The sequence below is a fragment of the Bidens hawaiensis genome, unplaced genomic scaffold (assembly GCF_021521415.1).
Source record: "Bidens hawaiensis isolate Kalapana, Puna unplaced genomic scaffold, B.hawaiensis_p1.1 tig00041779_1, whole genome shotgun sequence".
NCBI lineage: Eukaryota > Viridiplantae > Streptophyta > Magnoliopsida > Asterales > Asteraceae > Bidens > Bidens hawaiensis.
In genome coordinates, this window is record NW_027505741.1 from 59,429 (window position 1) to 85,220 (window position 25,792).

Genomic DNA, 25,792 nt, shown 5'->3' on the forward strand with positions numbered 1-25,792 from the left:
AAGAACGGGGTGGTTCGAGGAAAGCTTTGAGGACAGCTAACCCATCATCAGCAACAGCTACTTCATCCACCTTTTCCACCACTGGATGCGGGAAGGCGGCGTATTGGTTCAATGCTTGGTCGTAAATGGCTTCGGTATCCACATCGAACAAAGGGAAGTTGGAAGGCGGGACGCCTTTCTCAACAAACCCTAGACCAAGCATGAAGCCGGCTTTTTCCCCATCATCATGAGAAGCGTTGAGGGCTGCGGTCATAGCATCATCGTAGGAGGTCTCTGAAAAGACCCGACGCACAACCTACAAAGAAAAAAAAATATACAAGTATTAGAACCCTTTCTTACAAAAGAAATGCGTGAAGATAAATCTAAACATACCTGAGGCAACGCTTCTCGAAGAAGCCATTGGAGGGCAGCTTGAGCTTCGGTATGGGCGCGTTCGGCTTCGCTCTTGTTAAGGTTGGCAAGTAAAACTTCCTTAGCGGCAGCCTCTTCGACGCCCTTAAGCTTCCGCTCGGTTTGGTCAAGCACCCCCCTCTGGTCCAGGATTTCCTGGAGTTTCTTGGCATCTTCCATTGCCAAGGCATCATGAGCGCGTTGGAGTGCCTCTAATTTGCCTTTCAGCTCCTCATTCTCCAAACGCAGAGGCTCAGCAACGGCTTCAGCCTGGGCAGCCCTCTCGGTTGCGTTTCGCGCAGTTTCCCTGGCCAGCCGAAGCTGTTCATTCACAGCTTGGGCAGCCTTGGAACGGGCCTCGAGTCGCGCCTGAACTTCAACCTCGAGGGCCTTGAAGGCCTTCTCCTTGGCGGCGGCAGCTGCCGCCAGCTGTTGGTTCTCCTCCCGGAGAGCACGCGCTTCAGATACGTCTTTGGCACGAGCTGCTTTCAACTTGTCGTTTTCACGACAAAGCAGCTCGATGCGCGGCTGCATCCGGGCCTGGAGAACCCGAAGCTCATTGGTTAGCCTACCCTCCTGGTAGCTAGCCATGGCTTCCCCCAACGCACCATGAGGAGCAGCGTGGCGAGCCCAGTCCACGCACTCCACAGGGGTACGAAGGGTTGTTCCTCGGCGTATGTTCCATCGTGGAACATACACTTCATTGGAATCCGACACTGCAAAAGAAACAAAGACAGTAAGGAAAAGATAAAAAAAAAAAGGGGGAAAAACAAAGGAACCCTACGCACCTGTAGGGTCAATGACAGGCCGATATCCGCCAAACCCATCACCTGAACCTAAAGGAAATCCATCCAACAGGTCAGGCAGATGGGAAGGTGGCAAAGATCGGCGGGAAGCCCTGCGCGTACCTGATGGTCCGGCTGTCGTTGCCGGTGGCGCGGGCATGGTGGCAGCCGCCGTGGTCGCCGTCGTGGTCTCCGCCGCGGTCGCCGCCTCCTCAAAAGCAGCAGTAACCGCCGGTTCCGTGAAGGATGCTGTAAAAATCGCACTCACGGCCGGCGGTGACGTCATCTCGGCCAGAACAGTTGGCTCGACGGAACGAGCAACTGGACCAGCGGATGCAGGCGCAGGCGACTGGGTCGACGCCTCAGGAAGGCTGACCGAGCCTACCGTCATTGGCGAGGAGGTACTCCCCTGCATTTCACCCCGGATTGCATCAACATTCACGCCTGCACAAAGAGTGTTAAAAGAAAATTATGAAGTGACAAATCTACAAAGGCATTATGATTATACTTACGGGTTTTCTTGACCCTGAACGTACGGACGGGCGGGGAGGAACCCGATGGAGCCGGCCTCTTGGTTCCGGTCACCGTCGTCTTCGTTGGTTCTCCGGAGGTAACGGTCGTAGCCTCCGGAGCAGTGGTCTTCTCACCAACGGGCTTCCCCGCAACCTCTTCACTATCTGACTCCGTGTCAGATAGAACCACTGGATCAGCTGTGGAGGCCTTCTCCTTCCCCTTCACGCCGGCAGCAGTCTTCTTCTTCCGCACAAGGGGAGGACCATCTGCGGATTCCTCAGAAGAAGATAGGATGTAAGGATTTCCAACAGCGGGTACAGCATTGAGGGGTTCGGGATAAAATATCTCCTTACCTGGCCGCCGGTGGCTCAGGATCTCTTGGCCCGGCGGATAGACCTCCACAAACCTATCCGCCGTTTGCTCCAGGATGGGCAACTCATTGTCGTCCAGAGCACGAGTGCCCACCCGCACGGGACTGTCAGCTTCCCGCGGGAACAGGAGCGACTCCAAATTATTCCCCTCTGAAAGAAAAGAAACAGTTAGAAAATAAACTAATATCAGCAAGAAAGACAAGACATACCATAAGGAATAGAGTTCAAACCGTATTCGAGAAGGATAGGAAACCGAGACGCATCCTTCCATACCCGGCTCATCCTCAGCAGCACCATCCCGGACTCCGCAAACCGGTAAACCGGAGATTGGACCCGGGATATCTTCGCGAACCATTCCGCCTCCTGGTAGCTGGAAGCGTGAAGGCTCGGAAGCGCTTGACCCTTCTTGAACTTCATAGCAATAGGGATGGCGCGGGCAGAGATGTAGAAGAACTCCCGCTTCCACGATCGGAGACTGCGCTCGGTCACGCAGATCTTTAAACCCTTAATACGGGTTGTCAGGGTGTACCACCCTTGGACGCACCTCCAAGTATAGAAGGTCATCAGGCGGTCCACGTAGGGCTCAATACCCAGAATCCGGCACACCCACTCGAAGTGCCGGACCTTGGCAATCGCCATCGGATGCACCTCGGTCAGGTGCACCCCGTGCCTCTCCAGGACACGGTACATAAACTTTGTCAATGGAAACCTAAGGTTTCCATACACAAAGAATGCAGCATATACCCCGATCTTGCCACTGGGGGCATCGTACACAGTCTGGTGAGATTCAGGAAACTCAGGCTCGAGGGACTCGAGCATGAACTTCCTGACGATGTACTGGTACTGATCGACAGGTAGAGCACACTGGCACTCGCCAGCAGTACTCCTATCGTCGGCTACAGCTTCAGCATCATGAGAAGACATTTTTGCAGAAAGAAGAGTGATTTCGGGAAAATGCTTGCCTGAAAAAGGGGAGTATTTGCCGGAAATCACTAAGAAGAAGAAGAGGTGAAAGTGTGAATTGCAAATAACCCTCTCCCCCTTTATATAGTAATCGCAATTAATGCGGTGAATTTAATGCGGAGGAGAGAGAAATCGACAGTGCAATGAAACTATGACACGTGGCAAAAAGCAAGCTGGCAACAGCTGTTGAAAGGACGTGCCAGTAACTTCGCGGCCACGCGCCCGAAAAAACACGCCCACGCGCCTGAAAAAGCGACTGGAATGACCATGTTCTGTCACGTCACCATAACTTCCTGCACGTCCTGACACAGTCAGAAGAAACTGTCGCACGACGTTTCAGATATTTGGATTGTTCTTATCCTTACCAACCTTTTGAATTTCAAAATTCAAAAACATTCAAAATTAAGCGGGAAAACACCCCTTACCTTGGCAACCAAGTAACCATAAGACGGACGCGGGTACAGTGTTAAGGTAAAACCCTTCACATACCTTGCACCCGCAGGAAATTGAAGCCAAGAATACCCCGGCAACAAAGTAACTATAAGACGGGTGCGGGTGCAGTGTTCACGCAAAATCCTTCACATACCTAGCACCCGCAGGGAATTGATGCCAGGGGCACCTTGAAAGTAAAGTAACCGTAAGACGAGCGCGGGTACAGTGTTCAGGCAAAACCCTTCACGTACCTAGCGCTCCGCTGGGAATTGAAACCAAGAAGGATCTTCTGGGCAATGCTTGCGGAAACGGAAATAACATCCCCGCATAGCGGGAACGTCGAGAACTACATTGTTTGAGGCTCCAGGATGGAATTGGTGGTTTAAACATAATTGATCACTATGTTCAAAACCACTAAAACCTCATGGAGAATCCACACAAGTGAGACTCAACGCTCCTGACTTGCGAGAAGGTTACATACCTACCCGCATCATACCCAAAGATCAAGCAAAAAAATCGGGAATTTTTGCAAGTGACATTAGGAAACCCGAGGGAAGAATCCCCACGGAGAACCTTAAAACTAAACCCTTTTCAAAACCCCTTGCTTAAAGTCCAAAAGTTCACCTCACTTTATTAAACATTCGTGAGAAGAACATTGGACTGGGGGGACTTGAAGAGGTAGGTCCCAGCAGAGACCAGTTGGTCCCGCAAGACTCACCTTGAACAGGGACGTCTGCGCAAAGGCCATCTGCTCCCGCAGGACCCACCATGCTCATAGAATCTTACGCGCAGTACGCAAGCTATACACGCAGGGAAAGCCTCCCAATGGTGAAGTACAGCGCCTGTTCCCGCAGTCGCGGATACAAGCCATCAGGGAAGGCTACCCGCAGACAGCAGGGCTACACGCACAAGACACTAGCTACTTCAGCAGTCACGTGAAGGCATGAGCAAGGCGGGAACAATCCCGCCCAAATGAGCCAGTCTGATTCTGAAATATCTTTTGTACCATACCTACCAAGGTATGGATAGGGCAGACGATCTGACCAGAACAGCCCATGAGCCAATCACAGGGTGACAGCTCACCAACAACAGTGCGAGGAGGAGCACCCTCTAGTACTGTTTGTCACTATTAGCCGCTGCCTACTCACCAACCCTTACTGTGGAGCATGCGCAGCCTACAGTTGGTGGAATAGTGTTACTGTTGGCCGTAACCTATTCACCAACCAGCATGGCCTGCGTACAATCCACAGTCAGTGGGACGTGCATAGTCTACAGTTGGTGGAATAGTGCAGCCGACTTTGTTACTGTTGGCCGTAACCTACCCACCAACCAGTATGGCCTGTGCGTAATCCACTGTTGGTTGAACAGGAATACTATTTACCCGGCTGTGCCTTCTAGAAAACCTACCTTCGGCTATAAATACTCCAACATCTTGGAATGGTAAGATCATCTGCTATCCAGTTATCTAGCAATCTCTTAATATACACTTATATTCAGAGCAACCTAGTCTGATTCTCACGCCGGAGGGTGGTCACAAGGAGGAACCCCCCCCCCCCCTTCTCAGTGACGAGCTTACGGTGTTTGTTTTGCAGGTCTCCTGAAGAACAGCCTTCTCAGCTAGACCTCATTTGTGGGAAACATTACTTAATCCCCAGATTATCTATAATCTGTACCGGGTCACTTAGTGTTTCTTCAACTCTGTTTCTCCCCGTGATATCATTCGTAGGGCATTCATTCATTATATTCCCAAAGTTTATCTTCATACACAACCCATATCAAGATCATCATCATATTGTACGTACCCTAATTCATATTCATATTCATATTTGCATGCATCCTAACAACGCTGTCTGATTGATTGATTGATTGATTGATTGATTGATTTTACGGTATTCCATGCATTTATTTAACCTTTTTATTTAAACCCGTAAATCCAATAAATATATTATTGTTACATTTGTTACATCTCAAAAACTGTCAACAAACTGCGCTGTTATCTCGGAGGGAAAAGGAACCCCTTCTTCCGTCTCATTCAAAAGCTCCGAGAACGCCCACAAGGCGTTACCGGAGCAGAATGAGATCGCGATCCCGCCCACGCTAACTCCTATGGAGTTTAAAGACATGCTTATATTCGGTTCCCCGCGTGACTCACCTTCTTCCGCTTCAATAATGGTTGATGCCTTGAATCTAAACGTCGGTAACGATAACGAAATCTATTCACCGAAACACAATGCCCCGTGTTCGGAAGCGATTCAAGTACCTTCACTGAATGTGAATCAAGATACTCAAATTCAAATTGGTCATGGTCAGGGTTACAAGATTAGAAAGACTTATTTGCATAGGTCGAAAACCGCGCCTGCGATTTGTAATATTAATGATTTGGAAAGGATTTCGAAGCCGAACCCACCTCAGTTGGGTTCGGCTTCGATTGTTCGACAATCGGCTTTACTGTTGATGATGTATTTGACACTTGGTGTGGTGATATATTGGTACAATAGAGATAAGTTCATGGGGACTGAAACCTATGTTGTTGTGGATGCTTTGTATTTTTGCATTGTGACAATGTGTACCATTGGGTATGGGGATATACTACCCGATACACCGGTGAGTAAACTGTTTTCGATTATGTTCGTGTTAGTTGGTTTCGGGTTTATTGATATTCTGCTTAGTTCAATGGTGAGTTATGTTCTTGATCTACAAGAGAATTATTTATTAAGTTCGTTAACGAATGGGAAAAAACGGTATCATCCCGAATATATTATTGATTTCAAGAAAGGGAGGATGCGGATCAGGACGAAAGTCGAGTTGGCTTTAGGGGTTGTGGTGTTATGTATCGGGTTAGGTGTTGCGGTGCTGCATTATGTCGAGAAGCTTGGTTGGCTTGATAGTTGTTACCTTTCGGTTATGTCGGTTACTACTGTTGGATATGGGGATATAGCCTTTTCGTCGGCTGGTGGTCGGATTTTTGCGCGTGTCTGGTTGTTGGTTTCGACACTTGCAGTCGCTCGGGCCTTTTTGTATCTGGCGGAAGCGCGGGTTGATAGGAGGCATAGAAGGATGGTCAAATGGGTTCTTGGTCAGGATCTTACTGTTGCACAGTTTCTTGCAGCTGATATTGATAACAACGGTTCTGTAAGGTAATATGATCAAATATCAAATTATTAATAAAACATACAATTAGTTAGTTACTTCGTTTTAAAAAGCGAGAGGCGAACAAAAGCGATGAGGTTTAAAACCGAAGCGCGCAGCGCAAGGTGCAAAAGTGAACACCTTTTGTACGCGAGGCGCAAGTTTTTTCTATACATTTTTTAATATATATCATAAGTTTTAGCATCCCGGCCTTAAATTTAACTATAAATAAGCATTATATCTGATGTAGTACATAAATTACCTACATGTAAACCTTAAGAAACATGTTGCACAACATTTGCGATGCATAAAAACCACCTGTGTACGAAAGGCGCTTGCCTCACCTTCGCCTAAGGCCGTTTTTTTCCCTAAAAAGCGCGCCTCACTCTTGCCTTTTAAACATTGGTCGCCTTGAGTAGGCAAAGGCGATGAGGGTTTCGCCTTAGGTCACCTCTTGCCTCAACTCGTCTCAGGCACGCTTTTTAAACCAAGGTTAGTTATGTAATTGATGTTTAACTTTGTATATGTTGTTATGATTTCAGTAAAGCTGAGTATGTGATATACAAGTTGAAGGAAATGGGAAAGGTAACAGAAAAAGAAATATTACAAATATGCACAATATTTGATCAACTCGACACGGGAAACTCGGGAAAGATATCACTTGCTGACCTTATGCAGAGCCGAATCGATAGAGAATGTGAACCGCGAATGCCACATATACGGTAGCTAACAAGTTCAAGATCAACACAAATATATAATTTTTGAGGTTTAACCCGTTACATACTTATTCGAGACCGTTAAGAGGCCCGGTTTCTATGGCAGGATGAAGCCATGAAACTCCCTTGTTTTGTTGGAATAATGACATAAAGATTTTGGGTTGGAATCTTATGAGAGAAATGCATCACTATTAACCCATTATTATATTTATATATAATAATTTAGAACTTTGGTGTCGCAAAGTCTCCATTGGTCACTATGCGGCACCTTATTGTTGGTATTTTGTTTTAGTTTCGGTCTGTAACGTATGTAACAAAAATCGATCAGAAATCAGTTTTGTTTCAGTTATGGTATCGTAATGAACGTGATGGAAACCGACCGGATTCGCTTAAACACACTGCGTTTTGTTTTAGTACAGTATCGTAACAAACATATCAAAAACCAACTGAATGTTTATTTTTTTTGTTTCGGTGCCGTAATGAACGTGACGGAAACCGACCAAATTTGTGTCAATAACAGTTGGGTTTTACCAATGATCGAGTTTTACAGCCAATAATAGTTGGGTCCACCTATATAATAATTTTTTTGTTTTAGTTCCGGTACAATAACACACGTAACCGACCGAATTCTTGTCGGATTACCATTTCATTGCTTGAGACCGACACTAGTCTATAACAAATATTATACGGCGCTCGCAGTTTTTGTATGTTTGTAATCTATAATCAATTTAGTCAAGGTAAATCAACACAAATGCACAAAATTAAACCATATGTTACTAATTAATAATTCACAAACATGTTGGCATTAATCAAGTTTATCAAATTACACACTCATTTCAATCTCACTTTCCAGGAACAAAATTTGTAGCATATGACCAAGCATTGTTGGCAACAGGGTCAGCAAGGTGGTCAGCGAGGTTCTCCAACGGTCCCTTTCCGGTCACAATGGCTTGAACAAAGAACCCGAACATCGAAAACATGGCTAGTCTACCATTCTTAAGCTCCTTAACCTTCAACTCAGCAAAAGCCTCAGGGTCATCAGCCAAGCCCAATGGGTCAAAGCTACCACCAGGGTAAAGTGGGTCAACCACTTCACCAAGTGGGCCACCAGCAATTCTATAACCCTCGACCGCACCCATCAAGATCACTTGGGTAGCCCAGATGGCTAGGATGCTTTGTGCGTGGATCAAACTCGGGTTTCCAAGGTAGTCAAGACCACCTTCACTGAAGATCTGGGCTCCAGCTTTGAACCAGACTGCTTCACCGAACTTAACCCCGTTACGGGACAAGAGCTCGGGGAACACACACCCGAGGGCCCCAAGCATGGCCCACCGGGAGTGGATCACCTCGAGCTCACGGTTCTTGGCGAAGGTCTCAGGGTCAGCTGATAGCCCAGCAGTGTCCCAGCCGTAATCACCTGGGAATTCTCCAGTGAGGTAAGATGGGGCCTCACCAGAGAATGGGCCCAGGTACTTAACACGGTCGGGCCCATACCATGGGCTCCCAGATGGTGCAACCTTTTTGGCTGCACTGGTTCTCTTCATGGAAACCCGACCATTTCCGAAGATTTCGGAACCGGTTGGTGCGGTTTTCACCGCTTGACCGACAAAAGATGAGGATAGAGCCATTGTGGAAGCTGCCATTGTGGTTTGGTTAGTTAGAAGATGTGGTTGTAGGAGTGTATGAGTTATGAATATTGGTTGTGGTTTAAGTTGATTTATAATATGTTTTTGGGTTAGATTGGTGATCAAATGCTATCTTCGTACAATCTTTTACTTCATTGTGATTGGCTAGCAAGATTGTGGTTTTATCTATGGAACCACAAGAATTCAAGTTGTGGTCCACCAGAGATATTTGATATACTTTGATAGTGGCCATGCATATTAAGTGGCTGTTGTTTATTTGAGTGGATGAAAATGATTTTAAGTTTTTAAAATGATGTACTTGAAAAATAATATTGATTGTTATTAAACCGGCAATTAATACATTTAATTTATTAAAAAGTTATAAAATATTAATAAAGTTTTTTATTTGTTATTAAAGATTGTAAAAACTTTCATTCAAAACTAAAATGAGGTTTTATATCGGTTGAAAGCTTAAACATGTAACTATAACTCTATAGTCTAGCTTCTTATTTAAAGTTGAAAACCGAACACTGTATAAATATCAAAAACCATCTTTTGTCATACTCACAGTTTTTACTATTCATGAAATTACCACTTCTCAGCCACATACGTGTAAATGACTGTTCAATGTTTAATTCATGACTCATCACAAATATGTGGTGCCCGGTGGTGGTCTTACTTTCTCATCGGCATCTCACATCTTACTTCCATCACTTGCTTTATTCCACTGATATTTTTGTTTAATTTAAAGCACTTCTAATGGAGCTGTCCCTAGCTTATTTGGCGTCGAAGTGGAGATGATATAAAAAAAACTAAAACTACACAAGACCAAACAATGGACAATCTAACCCATCCAAAAGTTGAAATAAGATCAAACAAGTAGGGACGGTAATTCATGTCTTAACAGGTTTAACAGGTAAGAGGCGACGCGCGTGACACAAATATAAAACTTGAATACGACTTTTTTAACTACTTTATATGCCATAACTATAAGACAGTTTTAAGTTTTGTGTACCAATAAGGGATAATGAGTGAGTCTAGTCTGCTAATTTTAATTATTTAAGAAAATAAAAAAATCATATGCCGCACTTTTTTGATTAACAGGTTTTATCGTTTCTTTAACAGGTACCCAATTGTCAGCCCTACGAACAAGCTTTTATAAGGCGTGAAGAAAAGAGATAAGAGAAATATATGAGAGAGAAGAAAAAAAATATTGATTTGAAACTTCTAGATTTGATTGTGGATATAAAAATTATTTATCAAAATTTATTAGACTCATTATTGTACTCAATATATCTCACCAATAACAAAGTTATAGTGAGGGTAAGATGTAGACAACCTCATAAAAAATATAAAATAATGCTGAGGTTAATTGTAATCATTATTCATTAAAACACATAAAAGTGATAAAACCAGTATTTTGAAACCCGCCCTGGCCGGTCGGACCGGGACCCGGTCTCAGAACCGGGCGGGGTGAGGTATTTGGCACGTTTTCTAAAAACCCAGCCGGGTTTGGCGGGTGGCGGTCGGCTCGGACCCGGTGACCCGGCGGGTCGACCGGTAAAACCTATTTTTTCATCTAACTATATTATTAAAACAATAGGCTTTAAGTCCATTTCCCCTCTTCCTATTGGTTGTTGATTAGACTTTCCATGTATATCAATGACTTCTCTAATTTTCATGTTAATAAAATAAATCAATAATTAATATACATAAGATTCATCAATTCTCTTTCATCTTTCATTTAATGTTTAATTTTGAATCTTTTATAATTATGTTTCAACTTAATAATTATAATTAATAATTAATTACGATTTCTTTTATAATTATGTTTCAACTTAATAATTATAATTAATAATTAAATTTGATACTTAACCTCTCTGATCATTCCGGCCTTAAGAAGTTTTTCGACTTCCTCTTGTATGATCGCGTTCCTCTCAGGAGCGAATTTCCTTCGCTTCTGATGGACGGGTTTAATAGAATAATCAAGGCCCAACTTATGAGTAATTACCTCCTTTGAAATACCTGTCATGTCTGAATGTCTGAAGGCAAACGTGGATTTTCGTTGCTTTAGGAAGGATACTATATCCTCCTCGATCTCGTCAGGGATACAGGATCCTAGGAACACCTTCATGTCTGGATCTTCAGGATCTAAAGATACTTCTTTCACATCTCGCTCCCGAGCTTCCAGCACGTCCCTAGGATGTTGCTGTAATTGCTATGCTATCGTTTGTTTAGCTATCGGCTTCATTGATGAAGAATAATAATTCTTGGCTTCCACTTGGTCACCATCTATCCTTACTACTCCCCAAGGAATTGGTAGTTTGATGCACTGATGGTAAGTAGAGGCTACAGCCTTCATTCCATGTATCCAAGGCCTGCCAAGAATAACGTTGCAACAAGAAAGACTGTCAATAACATAAAACTTTTGGTAAGAGTTTAACCCTTTGATGTATATTGGGAGTTTGATGTCTCCTAATGTTTTCTTGGTTTCACCACTGAAACCCACTAACACCGACGTTCTTGGGATGATTTCTGAGTCCGGGATGTTCATTTTCTGTAGTACGTCATGTTGGATGATGTTGACCGAGCTTCCACCGTCGACTAGGATACTGCGTACATAATGGTTAGCAATAAATAAAGTTATAATCAAACCATCATGGTGAGGATCCTGGATGCTTGTCTTATCTTCTTGTCAAAGAAGATTTTTTTGTCAGTCGTCAAAGTAGTGGATATGACTGGTCGGTCTCCGTTCTCCAACTTTGTTTCTTTGGCATGTCTTTTTGCTGAGGAGAAAGAAGTACCGCATATATCTGAGCCACCGGAGATGAAGTTGATTACTTGTGCATCTGGTGGGGGCGGAGTTGCTTTTTGTGCTACATCTTCAAGATCCTGGATCTTAGACTTTTTTCTTCCCAAGAGCTCTTTGAAATGACCCTTACTCAGGAGGTATCCAATTTCCCTCCTTAAACCAATACAACCTTCTGTCTGATGGCCTAAGTCTTCATGGAATGCACACCACTTGGACTTGTCTTTGAAGGATGTTGTTTTCACATTTTTTCGAGGCCACCTTGCTTTCTCTCCAAGATCCTTCATGGCACAAATCAAACCATGGGTATCAATAGAGAAGCAATACTCGGAAATACTTGGGTAGTCCTCATCATCTTCTCCTTCTTCAACTGCCCGCACATTTTGATTGTTGGATTTTGAGTACGGCTTTGAGTCGTTGTTCCTGAATAAGGATCCTTGTTTTTTGTTAGGTGACTCTTGTTTCGTTGGAGCTCCTAACCGTTCTTGGATCTTCTTGTCATCTTCTAGTATTATAAATCTAAGTGCCCTGTTTCTGACTTCATCTAAAGTCCTGCATGGAGTCATCACAAGATCGTCATAAAATGGGGAGCCCCTTTGAAGTCCCATCTTGAATGCTTCAACAGCCATAGCCATATCAAGACTAGGGATCTCTAGGGTCTCCCTGCCAAACCTTGTAACAAAATCCCTAAGGGATTCACTATAAGGTTGGACAACTCTATACAAATCACTAGTTAACTTCTCAAATTTCCTACTACAAGAAAATTGGCTGTTGAACAAGTTAACTAAATGCGAAAAAGAAGTAACAAAATAGGGAGGAAGACTTAGCAGCCATTTAAGTGCAGATCCTGTTAGTGTGGATCCGAAACCCTTGCATAGACATGCTTCCTTGAGTCTTTCAGGAATTGGATTGATCTCCATCCTCTCACTATATTGAGCCACGTGCTCTTCCGGATTAGTGGTCCCATCATACACCTTCATGTTGGGGGTTTGAAAGCGTTTTGGGACTTCAACATCACAAATAGGTGGCGCAAATCTGGACAACTTATGGTTCCCTTCTGGTATTTCAGGAATTGGACGGACCACTCCTGGCACGCTGGATATCATATCCTTAAGCTTTTGAAGTTCCTTAGCCATAGCCAGGTTGATACCTGTATCCTCTCGGTTGATTGAATGTTGGTATCCCAGAAGTGTAGCCAAGATAAGAAGCATCTGCTATAGGAGTTGGTCCACCATAGGCGATGGTTTGCATGGGGATTATGTCTCCTTCATGAACCTCTGAGGATCTTTGATGTTGCACCCCTGAGGATCCTTGATTCTGCCATAAGGATCCTTGAGGTTGGGATCTAAAGGATCATTGGTGATACATCCCAGAAGACCCTGGTTGAAGGAACGATGATCCTTGAGTTTGCTGACCCATGGGTCCCTGTTGAAGGATAGATGATCCTTGTTGAAGGAACGAGGATCCTTGAGTTTTCTGACCCACAGATCATGGTTGAATGATAGATGATCCTTGCTGGATGATGGAGGATCCTTAAGTCTGTTGAGCCACGGATCCTGGAGTAGTGAAATCCAGAATCCTTGGCATCACAGGAGTCTCATCCTCCAGTGGTCTCTTTCTTTTCTTGAGATCTTCAATTTCACGAAGGATCTTCTGATTAGTCTTGTTCTGCTGCTCCATATATGCTTTAACCTGTGAAAACATAGCAGAAACATCATTGTTAGAGTTAACCACCGATGTGGCAGCAGTGGTCTTTGAGCTCTGGAAGACTGGAATATGTGTCTTGTTTCCAGCAGCAGCAGCCCGTGATACTCCCGTAATTGGAGGGGGCATCGGCGACAAAGTCTTTGATGAGAGAGTAACCGAAGATGACATGGTTGATGAAGCAGAGGTTGCTTGAGAGGCCATTGATAGTAATATGGGTAAGAAAGGCTGAATATTGATAGCACCGATTGCCCCACGGTGGGCGCCAAATTGTTTTGGACAAAAATCACTCAAGGATAATGTATCCAAATTTGTAATTGTGAGGTCTAGTGCTATGATGATAATATTGAATGTGTAATCGAAATCTTGGTGAACACAATGATTTGATCACGAGGGAAAAAGCCCTTAACCAAAATAGTCTTACTTCGGTCAAAACTTATCAAGGTAATCTTTGGTAAAATAACTTCAGTCAAGGATTAATAAGATAATCTTTGGTCGAATTACTTTAGTCAATGATCAACAAGGTAACCTTTGATCGATAAGTATATGATTATCGTGGTCTCCGGCACAAAAACCCCCCGGACGGTGAAAACTATCACCGTCGATTATATTGATAATAAAAGGTGGCTACAAGTGTTGTGGAGTATATGATCGAGATTATAAAGTAAACTAGTGTGTAGAGAGAATGTTTGCTTCTGCTCTAGTGTGTGTGTGTTCGTACATGTGCTTAACCTAGCTGATCATATCTTCATTATATATAAGAAAAGAATAACAAATATCCCTAATTTAAGCCGCCAATCAAGCCATTCCTTAATTGTGATTGTGTCCTTCATTATCCACGCGGTATATTAATTAGATTCGAGATTATAGCTTTGACTTGGTCATTAGCCGTTATACCTGCCAAAAATATCAAAATAACAAAGGAAAATCGTTAATAAGCAATAAGTACTGAGGATCACTGATCCTGACGTAGCTCTGGAACTCTTCAGAAGGATAATTGATCCAGACACGTCAATATCTTCTTGACTGTAAGTTAGTGGATAGACTGAGTCTTCTAACCGTTATACCTGCTAAATATAAGACTACACATGAGAACAACCGTTAATAAATAATAAGTACTGTAGATCCTTGATCCTGACGGGATCTTGAACACACGCTAAGGATAACTGATCCAAAACATATGCCAGGATAACATATCAACAGTGTCAAATTTCTGTGCACTAACAATTGCCCCCAAAATGGCGGTTGTGATAAGATCACAGCTGTCATTTTGCCTTTGAAATCAAACTTCCTACAAAACAGATGAGATTTGACAAGCTGGATATAATTGTCATTATGGAGTTTCCTTGGGAACTTCCCTTCCGGCTGTATATCCTTTTACCATAAGTATTGATCCTTTTGTGATCCTCGTAATTGAATTTAGGATACCTGATGCAAATAACTTATGATATTAATTGGAATTAAACCCAACAAACTGGGGACAAGCCCAAATAAACTAGGGACAAGGGGGGTTTATTATACCACTAAGTATTTGTTACAAAATAAGTAAAAAGGAAATGGAAGTAAATCATAGAATATTTATTACAATACTTATACGCAACACGAACGTTTATGTACGTGATACCACTATTTATTTATTTATGTATTTTTAAAACGTATTAAAATTAATATAAGTATAAGTTTATTAATCCTTTAATATTATAAAATATAAAGTTTTTAACTTATCAATATTTAAACATCTATGCTTGACTAAAAGTATTTTAATTGTAAATATTAAACATTTTGATTTGTGAACCAACAAAAACGTGTGTTGTTTCGCGACTGACTTCCTGTTGTTAAAACCTAGCTAACATTATCAAACTACAAATTTACAAATGAGTTATAACTTTAAGATCTCCTTTTGAACCGTTTTACTGTAAACGGTAAACAAGCATATAGCAATACCGACAATTATATTTTTGTGTTAAAAACAAACTACTTAATTTAAAAAATGTCATTTCAAAAGATCGATACTCTAACTCCTTCAGATCGATACTTAATTATATTTTTGTGTTAAAAACAAACTACTTAATGTCATTTTTGTGTTATTTCGGGTACTAACATTGGTAATCGCACTTACTTAACTCGTAGTACTCTAACTCCTTCAGATAAGAATGTCATTCAAGTTGAAACGAAGACAGTTTCCTGTTGCGGTTTGATTTGCAACGACAATTAACTAAAGTCAATGCGAGTCACTAGCAAGAGTTGGAATATATCTTCGACATCCGGTGTTTACACATGGTCAGTTATATGTGGCTTTATCCCGAGTGAAGAGTAGAGCCGGTGTTAAAATGCTTATATTAGATAAGGAGGGTAAAGTTACAAATAAAACTACAAATGTGGTTTATAAGAAACTATTTAGTAATATATGAAGTTGTTATTTTAATCTATCGAATGATTGTAAAATGCATTTTATTTTCGTTTGAAAGTTATGTTTAATAAAGTTTTTATTTTCTTACCGACGATATTAACAATTGTATATTCTCTTATCGTCGCCATATGTATGTATGATTTTTTTTTCCTCTTTCATATTATCGGTTGATGTTACAAAATTTAATTGTTTCCACCCGTGACGCTCACAGGTCAATAACCTAGTATATTATATATCTTTAGAAAAGTGAGTGAAAAAAATTGGTGCGTTTCAAACGTTGGAAACTCTCTCATATATATCAATTATATGATCAAAAGCGGAAAATTTCATTAACTTGTAGACACTAACCTTCTTCAGAAATGGCAAAGACCACATCTTAATTAGAAGCAATGAAACTCTTTATAATGCCATTCAGTTGCACAAGGAAGAAAAACACACACTCTCTCTCTCTCTCAGTTTGTGATTAATATCTCAGTCAAGCTCGTGCCTAATGGAGGAGATCCAAGGTTAGATTTCAAGTAACTGGTCGGTTAATTAATATATATGATAGTAAAGGGGAAGGTTCATGTACATTTTAATATTAACATGAAAACGTAGGAATGAATACCAATTTAAAAAAATATGAGAACGTAATAAACAATACCAACTACAATAGCAATCTACATAAATAACTATTTATAATAACAAAGAAAAAAAACCTAAAAATTACAACAAAATAATCAAAAATTAAGAACAAAATAATAACAACAAATACCAGCATATACTTATAACAGCAAAAGAAAAAAATCTAATAATAACAACAAAATATAAACCAGCAAATACTTTTAACGTCTCATAATCGAAAATTAGCAAATACGAACATAAAATAACAAATGAGATTGCCTTCACATGGCCCCTCTCTATTGGACAATTCTCTTTCTTTCCAAATATATCTTACACTTCTCTAATTTTCTTAACAATTAAATAAATCAAAAATAAATTCAATTATTAATAATTAAAATAGTTAATGTAAGCATTTAACTTTAAGTTTCAAAACCCGGTTTCCAACTTTCAATTGTTTTGATGTGCTAAAAGTAGTCAAATAAAAACACGCTAATCTAGACACTAAGTAATAAATTCTAGACTCGTAAACTTAACTAAAACTATTAACCGGAAAGTGTACCGGTCGACTCTAGTACAGTTTAGTAAGTCCGGATATCGAACCCACAAACTCTTTAGATTATGTAAATTAACTAATTAGACTTTACTAGCTGACGCGACTATTTATTTTATATATTAAGGGGGGTTTATTATAATACTATTAATTAAACTAATATTAAAATCTAATTAATAAAAAACATGTAAAAACGAAAAGAATATTTTTATGAGTTTAAATAAGATGATGATGAAAAACCACCTAGGCTAGCATCCCCAAAATTTCAGTTATTAATTAATCGGAAAATGCTTGTTATGGAACCGGGATCATAAAATAGTCACTTAAAAGAAAAACCCGAACAGGACCCCTGACTCTTCTCAAGAAGACACTTATGGATTTCTATTAAGTTCTTAAAAATACCAGTTTTAATGAATTAAACTTCCTTACGGTTATTTAATTATTTATGATAGAGTACCTTTATAGTGAAAACCTACCTTACAGCGCCGAAATCAAAAGTAATTTGAGGAACTTAATTGACTCGCTAGACAATATTAATTAATCAAACCTAGACGGACTCCTTACGAAGAACTAAATCTAGCAATCTCAATCAACAAAAATCTAGCAATAATCTATCACCTTACAGCTTTCTAGGTTAGCAGCAATTTTTTATTCGTTTGACTAATAATATTATTCCTATGATCTTATTCGAATTCAATCATAAACTAGTCAAAAACACACAGTGAATGACCTAACAAAATCCTATCATATGAAACAATCACCAAGAATTTTGTAGAATAATAAAACTAGAACAACCAAACCAAGTACACATACGCATCAATCAAATAAACCAAACAATTGACTGAATTAGAAAACCATAACAAAAAGCAAATCCCAAATAAAATCAAACGTCAACAATGGTTCATCACAAGCCTAGGCAGTCTAAGGGTTTAGCCAACAACCATACTCAAAAACAAAATAAAATAAATTGATTCAAATAATGAATTCATAAAGATAATAATAAATTCAAACCAATAATAATGATGTTTGGTTGAGTAGGTGTTAAATCTCCGCTCGAACCAACGGTTTCTTTTCTCAAAACTCCTTACGGCAACAGGTTTCTTTTTGTTTCGTCCTCGGGTTCTCTCAAAATTGTGTCGCACCTCTTCTTTTTATATTACTTCAATGCGTGACCTCTTGCTTAACATTCTATATTTCGGCCCACTTCTGACTTATTTTCAAGATTGATGCCTCTGCTTTTATATAATAATATGATGGTAATCTTTTTAATTTCTTTTAACTGAACTCCCTTTTTGTTGTGTATTTTTCTTGTGTTAGCCCAATCATAATTAATTATAACTCATGTGATGAACAATTTCGTTGATGTACCTGCCCAATTAAAAGAAATATAAATAAGCATTTATTAACAAAACTTCAAATCAATTAACTCCATTAAACCATAATAAAAACTTATTACACCATTATATATATATATATATATATATATATATATATATCGTTTAAGATTAAAAGGTGAATAATAATAATAATAAACGTTATAATTATACATAAAATCTATTTGACAATTCTCTCATTGCCTCAAGTATAGAAAAAATACCTAATTTTAGCTCATTGTCTTTTAAAACCTTAAAAACCTACATATGAGCCAACTAAAAATAATATCATTAAAACCTGGCTCAAAAATACTTAAAAATATAGGAAATATTTATATAATAACATGCAATGTTTAAAAGTACGGAATCGAGCCTCGAGGCGTTTTCCCATAGCCTCACGAGGCGTAAGCTCGAGGCGGGATTTAAAAATAAATATAAAATTTATATATCTTATAAAAAAAAATAGTTAACATCAAACAAAGAACTTTTCAAAATAATTTCATCATCAGATTCACTAGTCATGAAAAACACACAAAAGTCTAAACCATAATAAAAGACAAGTTTGAAACCCGACACCAAAAGTTTAAAACATCAAAACATAAAAAGTTTTTAATGAAATTCAAACAGCATGAAACTGGTCATCCTCAAGATCATCTTCCTCATCTGAAATTACTTCAACATCGTCCTCCTCATCAATCAAATTTCTTTGAATGCTTTTCGACCTTTTCCTTTTCCTAGATGACGAACTTCCACCTTCCTCCCCACCTGCCTCGCCATCTCCTTCCCTACCTGCCTCGCCACCTCCATTGTCATCTTCATCAGCATCACTTGGTTCAACTATCCACTCATCATCAGACAAAACATCTTCAACAACTAACGGATCATCTTCTTTCTTTAATTTAGTCTTCTTTAAGAATTTCAGCTTCAACTTTCTATTGTACATAATGTAAACCAAACTCCGCAGTCTGGTGGTGCTCAACCGGTTTCGTCTCTTTGTATGGACTTGATTGAACGTACTCCAGTTACGTTCACAAGCCGAAGCGGAACATGTAAGACCCAAAACCTTTATTGCAAACGCCTTGAGTTCTGGAGTATCATCTCCATACTGGCCCCACCATATAACTATATATTTTTATAAAAAACTAGTAAATAATTAAATTTATATAAAATATAAACTATAATAACAAAACTAGTAAATATTTACCCGGTGGACGAGTATGATATGTGGCCAAAGAACCTCTATATCCAAATAATCCCTGTTTATCTTTGTAAGCAATGAGTTGATCTTCAATTTCATATAAACTCTCATATCCTTAACAAGTGTAGCCATGACATTGTACAATCCTCGCTTAATCTCCGGATGCTCGGAAACATCGGGACTCCATCGATATTGTGGATTTAAGTAGTAGGCCGCCGCTTGCAAATCACGATGCATTTGGAACTCCCATTTTTTATCGATGATGTCCCATATCTCTTTATAGGAAGAGAGGTTGTTATCTAAGTTATTTGCAATTTTTTCTTTACACTTCTCCATTGCTCCATAAATAAATCCCATTGCTGGTGTTTGCTCTCCATCAACAAGCCTTAAAACTTCAACTAGTGGCATTGTGGTTTTAAAGGAATAAACCACACTAGGCCAAAAAGTTCTTTCATCCATGATTATTTTTTTTTACCTCTTTTCCCGCAGCTTTCTTAGCCCAAGCACATGTTCTCCATTCAGACGAAACAAACATTTCTTGTAAAGTATCTTTCGATTCATAAATACTTTGAATGGTCAAAACGCCGTGGCGAATCTTGTGGCAGCCGGTCGGAGAAGATCTTTCTTTAACGTCTTTCGGGCTAAACTCAACACCCATTGATGGTTATAGATAAAATTGCTAACTTTTTTTGCTTTAATCAAAGCATTTTTATGTTGCGTCAAGTCTCCGATTTTTTCTAGCATCAAATCAATGCAATGAGCGGCACACGGGGTCCAATACAAGCCTTTTCTCTTCTCCATTAACAATGCTCAGCAGCTTTGTATGCACTAGCATTGTCGGTCACCACTTGAACTACAATATCTTCCCCGACCTCTTCAACAACCTCATCAAGCAACTCGAAAATCTTTTGAGCATTCTTTATGCAATCTGATGCATCAACTGTTTTCAAAAAAACAGTACCATACTGATTGTTGACCAAAAAATTGATCAGACTTCGGTTCCTCATATCCGACCAACCATCCGATAATATTGAAACCCCGGTTGTCTTCCATGTTGCTTTTATGTCATCCACCATTGCAGTGGTTGTGTTAACTTCTTCTTTAAGGATCCAAGTCCTTAACTCGTGCATCGTAGGGGACTTCAACCCTCTTCCATAGTTTCCAACTGAGCGTAGCATATTAGTAAATGAAGGACTATTTGCTGTATTAAATGGGATTCCATTCTCATAAAAGTATCTCCCGATATCCAAGCAAACTTGGTTTCGTTGCTCTTTAGCACTCGTCGGTGTCATTTTTTCACCCGGTATTGATCCTTCTTCATTGTTTATTCCATCCCCCATCCACCGGTCTATTGGTCCTCTAACTCCCCTAGAGCTAGCACATGGATTGACACTTCCGCCACTGTTATAGTCCGCTTCCCACATTCTCCTCAAAGTTGCGTTAGGCAACACATTTAGACTCTTGAAATTGCTTTAGGTATTGTGTTATTTCATCTTTCACTTCCTTGGACACATTTGGGCAAGGCATGACATCGTTATGTGTACAAGCAAGATGCTCCTTCATTCTCTTCACTCCTCCTTTAATGACTTTATTACAAAACTTACATTTTAATATTTGTAACCCTTTTTCCTACCCTGTGCAGGTACTTCATATTCTTCCCCATACTTCCAAGCAGGATCCTTCCTTGCCTTTTTACTAGGCATCCCAAAAATACTGTGTACAAAATAAACAGAACATAAATAATATGATACTAAATTACTAATAAACACAAAAACATATGAAAATAAACTTGAGAATTATTTCATTCCATGGCAAACAGCAAACTAATAAACACAATTACACAAACAACAATATTAAAGTATTAAACTACAAACTAAATTATGGAAAACCATGGAAATATTCTAGATAAACTAAAGGCCATTCACATGCATGCTTTGACAATGGAAATTTTGTATGTGGCGTCGGCCAACTATCAATTCTTTATTCTAGTTACATGGGCCATGGCAAACTAATAAGTAATAATATATTATTATGTTCTTTTTAACCAAAATAAAAATAACCCTAACTGATAAAGAGGAATTGGGAATTAAAAAAGATGAAAAATTACCTCTATATGGTGTTTGCGTAGAAGAAGAGAAGTCCAGATCTTTGTATTTTCTTGTGTGGTGGCAGAGTTAAAATAGGTAAAAATTAGGGTTAATATTAGTGCCAATTTTTTTAGCGCCAAATTTTTTACCGCCAAAAAAAATAGGTTTTCCCGCCTCTCTTACGCCTCAGCCGTACTTTCCGCCTCGACCGTTTTTTTCCGCCTCAGCTATGAAGAGGCGTACGTTTATTTTTATACCCTGAGGCGCCACTTCATATTCGTTTTGTTACCGCCTCGAGGCGCCGCCTCACGGCGTTTTTTTAAACCATGATAACATGTATATTTTAGACCATATCAAATATCCCCACACTTATTCTTTTTTCGTCCCTGAAAAAGTCTAATGCAATGGAATCAGAATCGGAAAATTTAGTTTTAAAAACATATAAATTAATTTAAAATTTTAGAATAATGCAAAAACCGCGATCACCGATATTGTTGTCCACTTAAACCCATGCCTTAATCTTTACCGGGACAAATAAGATTCGACAATAATATTACTCAGTGGTTTACAGAATTAAGACCCGCTTATTTTTAGCTACCGGATCAGACCACCCCAACTTGACTTAAACCTCAAAATTAGCAGATTTAAAATTTTTTGTTGCTCTATTATTTTCATTAATAGTTAAGACGATCAAGGGTATTGTTTATCCACCTAAGCTTAAGCATCAAAGTCTACCAAGCAGCCATTAGATATTATTAAGGTTCAATTATTTAATAGCTAGTGTTCCCCACAACATGACATACCCCCGTTATCAAGCAATACACCGAACCGTCACCATAGGTGAGTATGCAAAATTTCATCTGTAAGGCTTACATGTGGCGTGTCCCTTGTGGTCCGTTTCTTAATGGTAATGAGACGCGAGAAAGGGGACCCCACATGGCTAACAGTGTGAATGATCAAGTCTGTAATGCATTTGTACTTTTGTACTTTTTGTGATCATGTTTAAAGACTTATGTGGCAGAAAACTGCGGGTTTGCTCTTTTTTTTAGCTTTTATTTTAAATATTCACAACCCCATTTGGAATTGTGAATACTCAGATGAATAGTCGGCATACAGACCCATGGTCTCCGGACCCGGGGCATCCCATCAATACAAGATTTAAGGTTATAAATCCATACGCCAATGATGTGTAAAACACTAAAACTAAGCATTTAAGATTTATATCACAGGCTACACGGCATACTCTAACGTTAAACCTACCCAAGCATCATATGATAACGTATTTAAATTTTTTAAACTTTTCAAACTTTATAATATTTCCACTTTTTCATACCAAGAATTGAGGCTTGAGTATGGCCCGACCTTTCATTACTTATCTTACACGGACAAAACGCTTTACCCACAAGAGATTTCCGAACCATTTTATCAAATTGCCCTTTCATTCTCAAGGCTGAGCCTACCGACACATCCCAAGTTAAGTGCGTTTTCTTTTATATTATCTCTTATTATTAGTAGTTTGAAAAACAAATTTCCAATTTTTCTATCATCTTCCATTTTATTGCAAAAATTTTCATTAAAATCTTGGGACATTTCAAAATTTTTTTTTATTAAGCTTTTTTTTTCAATTTTTTTTTGCTGAAAATATCAATTTCCCATCCCCACACTTAAATTTCACATTGTCCTCAATGTGAGAAAAAGGAAATTACGAATAAAATTATGCAAAAATAAAAATAAACTATGAATTGGAGCAGACTCCCCTGGTAAATAGACGATATGCCTCGTGAGTCGTGTTCCACGCATTCCAACTCCAATGCGATCAGCAAACTATCTTCAAATACGTCATTTTTCACGAACAAAAACAGCAATCTAGAAACAAGTAGCATCCCCACACTTGTTTAAAACCATGGCTCATCAACTATCTCATAAGCAACCTTAGAACAACCTGCAAAATAAGAGAAGAAAACCCGGCAAAGCAAAGAAGTAAATAAAAATAGAAGAAAATGATAGTACCGGGTTGCCTCCCGGGAAGCGTTAAGTTTACAAAAAGTCTTCAGCCAGATTTAGTCCCGAAACCACAATCAGGAGGCTTCTCCTTGATCCTCTTCCCATCAGTGCTCCTCAACACTCTCCTTTTAAAATCAGCTGGGAAGAAACTAATTTCCAAACACATGTAGGCCCAAAAATACGCATTCGGCTCGATCCACCCATTATTGAAATTCTGAGAACCTGACCAATTCGGCACACTTTGATTCCTGAGCCCAAATATCTTCCTTCTTGGGGCTCTTGATTTACGTGGCGATCCACGAACAACTATTTCTAAAAACCGATCAGCTTTACCACGCAGATGCGGATGATCTTTCACAATGAGATGCAGTTCTTCATTCTTCAATTCTTCGGATATCTCTTGTAATTCCTCTTTGATGTTTAGTTTCTTAACCGGCTCCCCGAATAACAAAACTTCAAGCTCCTCAATATCTCTTTCGCGGTTAAAATCACTCTCATCCACATCAGCTGAACCCACCAAATCTTCACCAATTCATCCCTAAACTCGTCTTCCCAAGAGGGAATACGATCTTCTGTCTTATCCTGCAACCTAACATCCTCAAACTTGATCGTCGGATCATAAAATTGTATTTGATACTTTAAGCATCGCCGAAAATCATCCATTATATCTGAAAGTGGTGCTTTTGGATTAATGCTATGGGTGTCACGTAAAACATCGTATAATATCTCTTTTGGATGTGGTATGTGATCCATCATTGCGCCAGATGAGTCTTTACAAACTATAATATTCCTCATCCTATCATACACCACACAGAATTTAGGCTGGTAGCTGTTTTTATCTAGGTGATCCATAATTACTTGTATTTCTAACTCCCATATACTTAAACCTCTTTGATCTTTATGAGGATTTTCTCCAACTCTGGCCCCGTAGTAACAATCCATGAAGATCACTGCAAAGATAAACTTAAACAGAAAAGGATCACGAGCACCAAATAGTAGCAAAATAAAAAAAATATATTTAAGAAAACTAAACTAATTAAAAGAAATTAAACTAAACTATATTAACCTAACTCCTACGACTCAAAACAAACTATAAAAAAAACAAAAATAAAAAGAAAATAAACTACTTAGACTCCTACAACTCAAACGAAAATAAAACAAATAACACGTATGTAGCAAATAAGTCCAAGTAACGCTAATAACTCAATCGCCAAGAGTCCCCGACAACGGCGCCAAAAACTTGATGTGCTAAAAGTAGTCAAATAAAAACACGCTAATCTAGACACTAAGTAATAAATTCTAGACTCGTAAACTTAACTAAAACTACTAACCGGCAAGTGTACCGGTCGACTCTAGTACAGTTTAGTAAGTCCGGATATCGAACCCACAGACTCTTTAGATTATGTAAATTAACTAATTAGACTTTACTAACTGACGCGACTATTTATTTTATATATTAAGGGGGGTTTATTATAATACTATTAATTAAACTAATATTAAAATCTAACCAATAAAAAACAAGCAAAAACGAAAAGAATATTTTTGTGAGTTTAAATAAGATGACGATGAAAAACCACCTAGGCTAGAATCCCCAAAATTTCAGTTATCAATTAATCGGAAAATGTTTGTTATGGAACCGGGATCATAAAATAGTCACTTAAAAGAAAAACCCGAACAGGACCCCTGACCTTTCTCAAGAAGACACCTATGGATTTCTATTAAGTTCTTAAAAATACCAGTTTTAATGAATTAAACTTCCTTACGGTTATTTAATTATTTATGATAGAGTACCTTTATAGTGAAAACCTACCTTACAGCGCGGAAATCAAAGGTAATTTGAGGAACTTAATTGACTCGCTAGACAATATGAAAGGCCCCGTCGCCGGTAGCCCTACTCTGGTGTTGGATTTACTCATAAACGCAGTTCTAAAATCATAGTTAATTAAAAACTTTCGCGGAATAATATAAACTGTCAACCATCCATTACAAACATCCATAACTTGTCTTTTAAAAGCATAACATAAAACATAGTATCAAAACAACACGACAAGTCTTCAGATGCCAGCCTCTTCAATATTGCCATGTGTCTCCCTCAAGCCAGCTGTGTCAGTCGATTAGCCTGCGTGCATA

At 39.4% G+C, this 25,792-nt stretch overlaps 1 protein-coding gene, 1 long non-coding RNA gene and 1 pseudogene across 2 annotated transcripts; 1 reads left to right on the top strand and 2 right to left on the bottom strand.

Moving 5' to 3' along the window:
• LOC143615058 (two-pore potassium channel 3 pseudogene) overlaps positions 1-7,339 on the top strand; it is a 29,022-nt pseudogene extending 21,683 nt beyond the window's left edge.
• A 712-nt stretch (positions 7,340-8,051) lies between these two features.
• Positions 8,052-9,001, bottom strand: LOC143615066 (chlorophyll a-b binding protein 16, chloroplastic-like). Its single transcript, XM_077088310.1, has one exon. It carries the CDS (start codon positions 8,940-8,942, stop codon positions 8,142-8,144), a length of 801 nt encoding a protein of 266 aa, XP_076944425.1. The 5' UTR covers positions 8,943-9,001; the 3' UTR covers positions 8,052-8,141.
• A 15,576-nt stretch (positions 9,002-24,577) lies between these two features.
• On the bottom strand, positions 24,578-25,339 carry LOC143615061 (uncharacterized). The gene is made up of 2 exons (XR_013150400.1): positions 24,790-25,339; positions 24,578-24,752 (listed from the first exon to the last, which is right to left on the bottom strand). It is a non-coding gene; the product is annotated as an uncharacterized LOC143615061 (long non-coding RNA).
• Between the last annotated feature and the right edge of the window lie 453 nt (positions 25,340-25,792).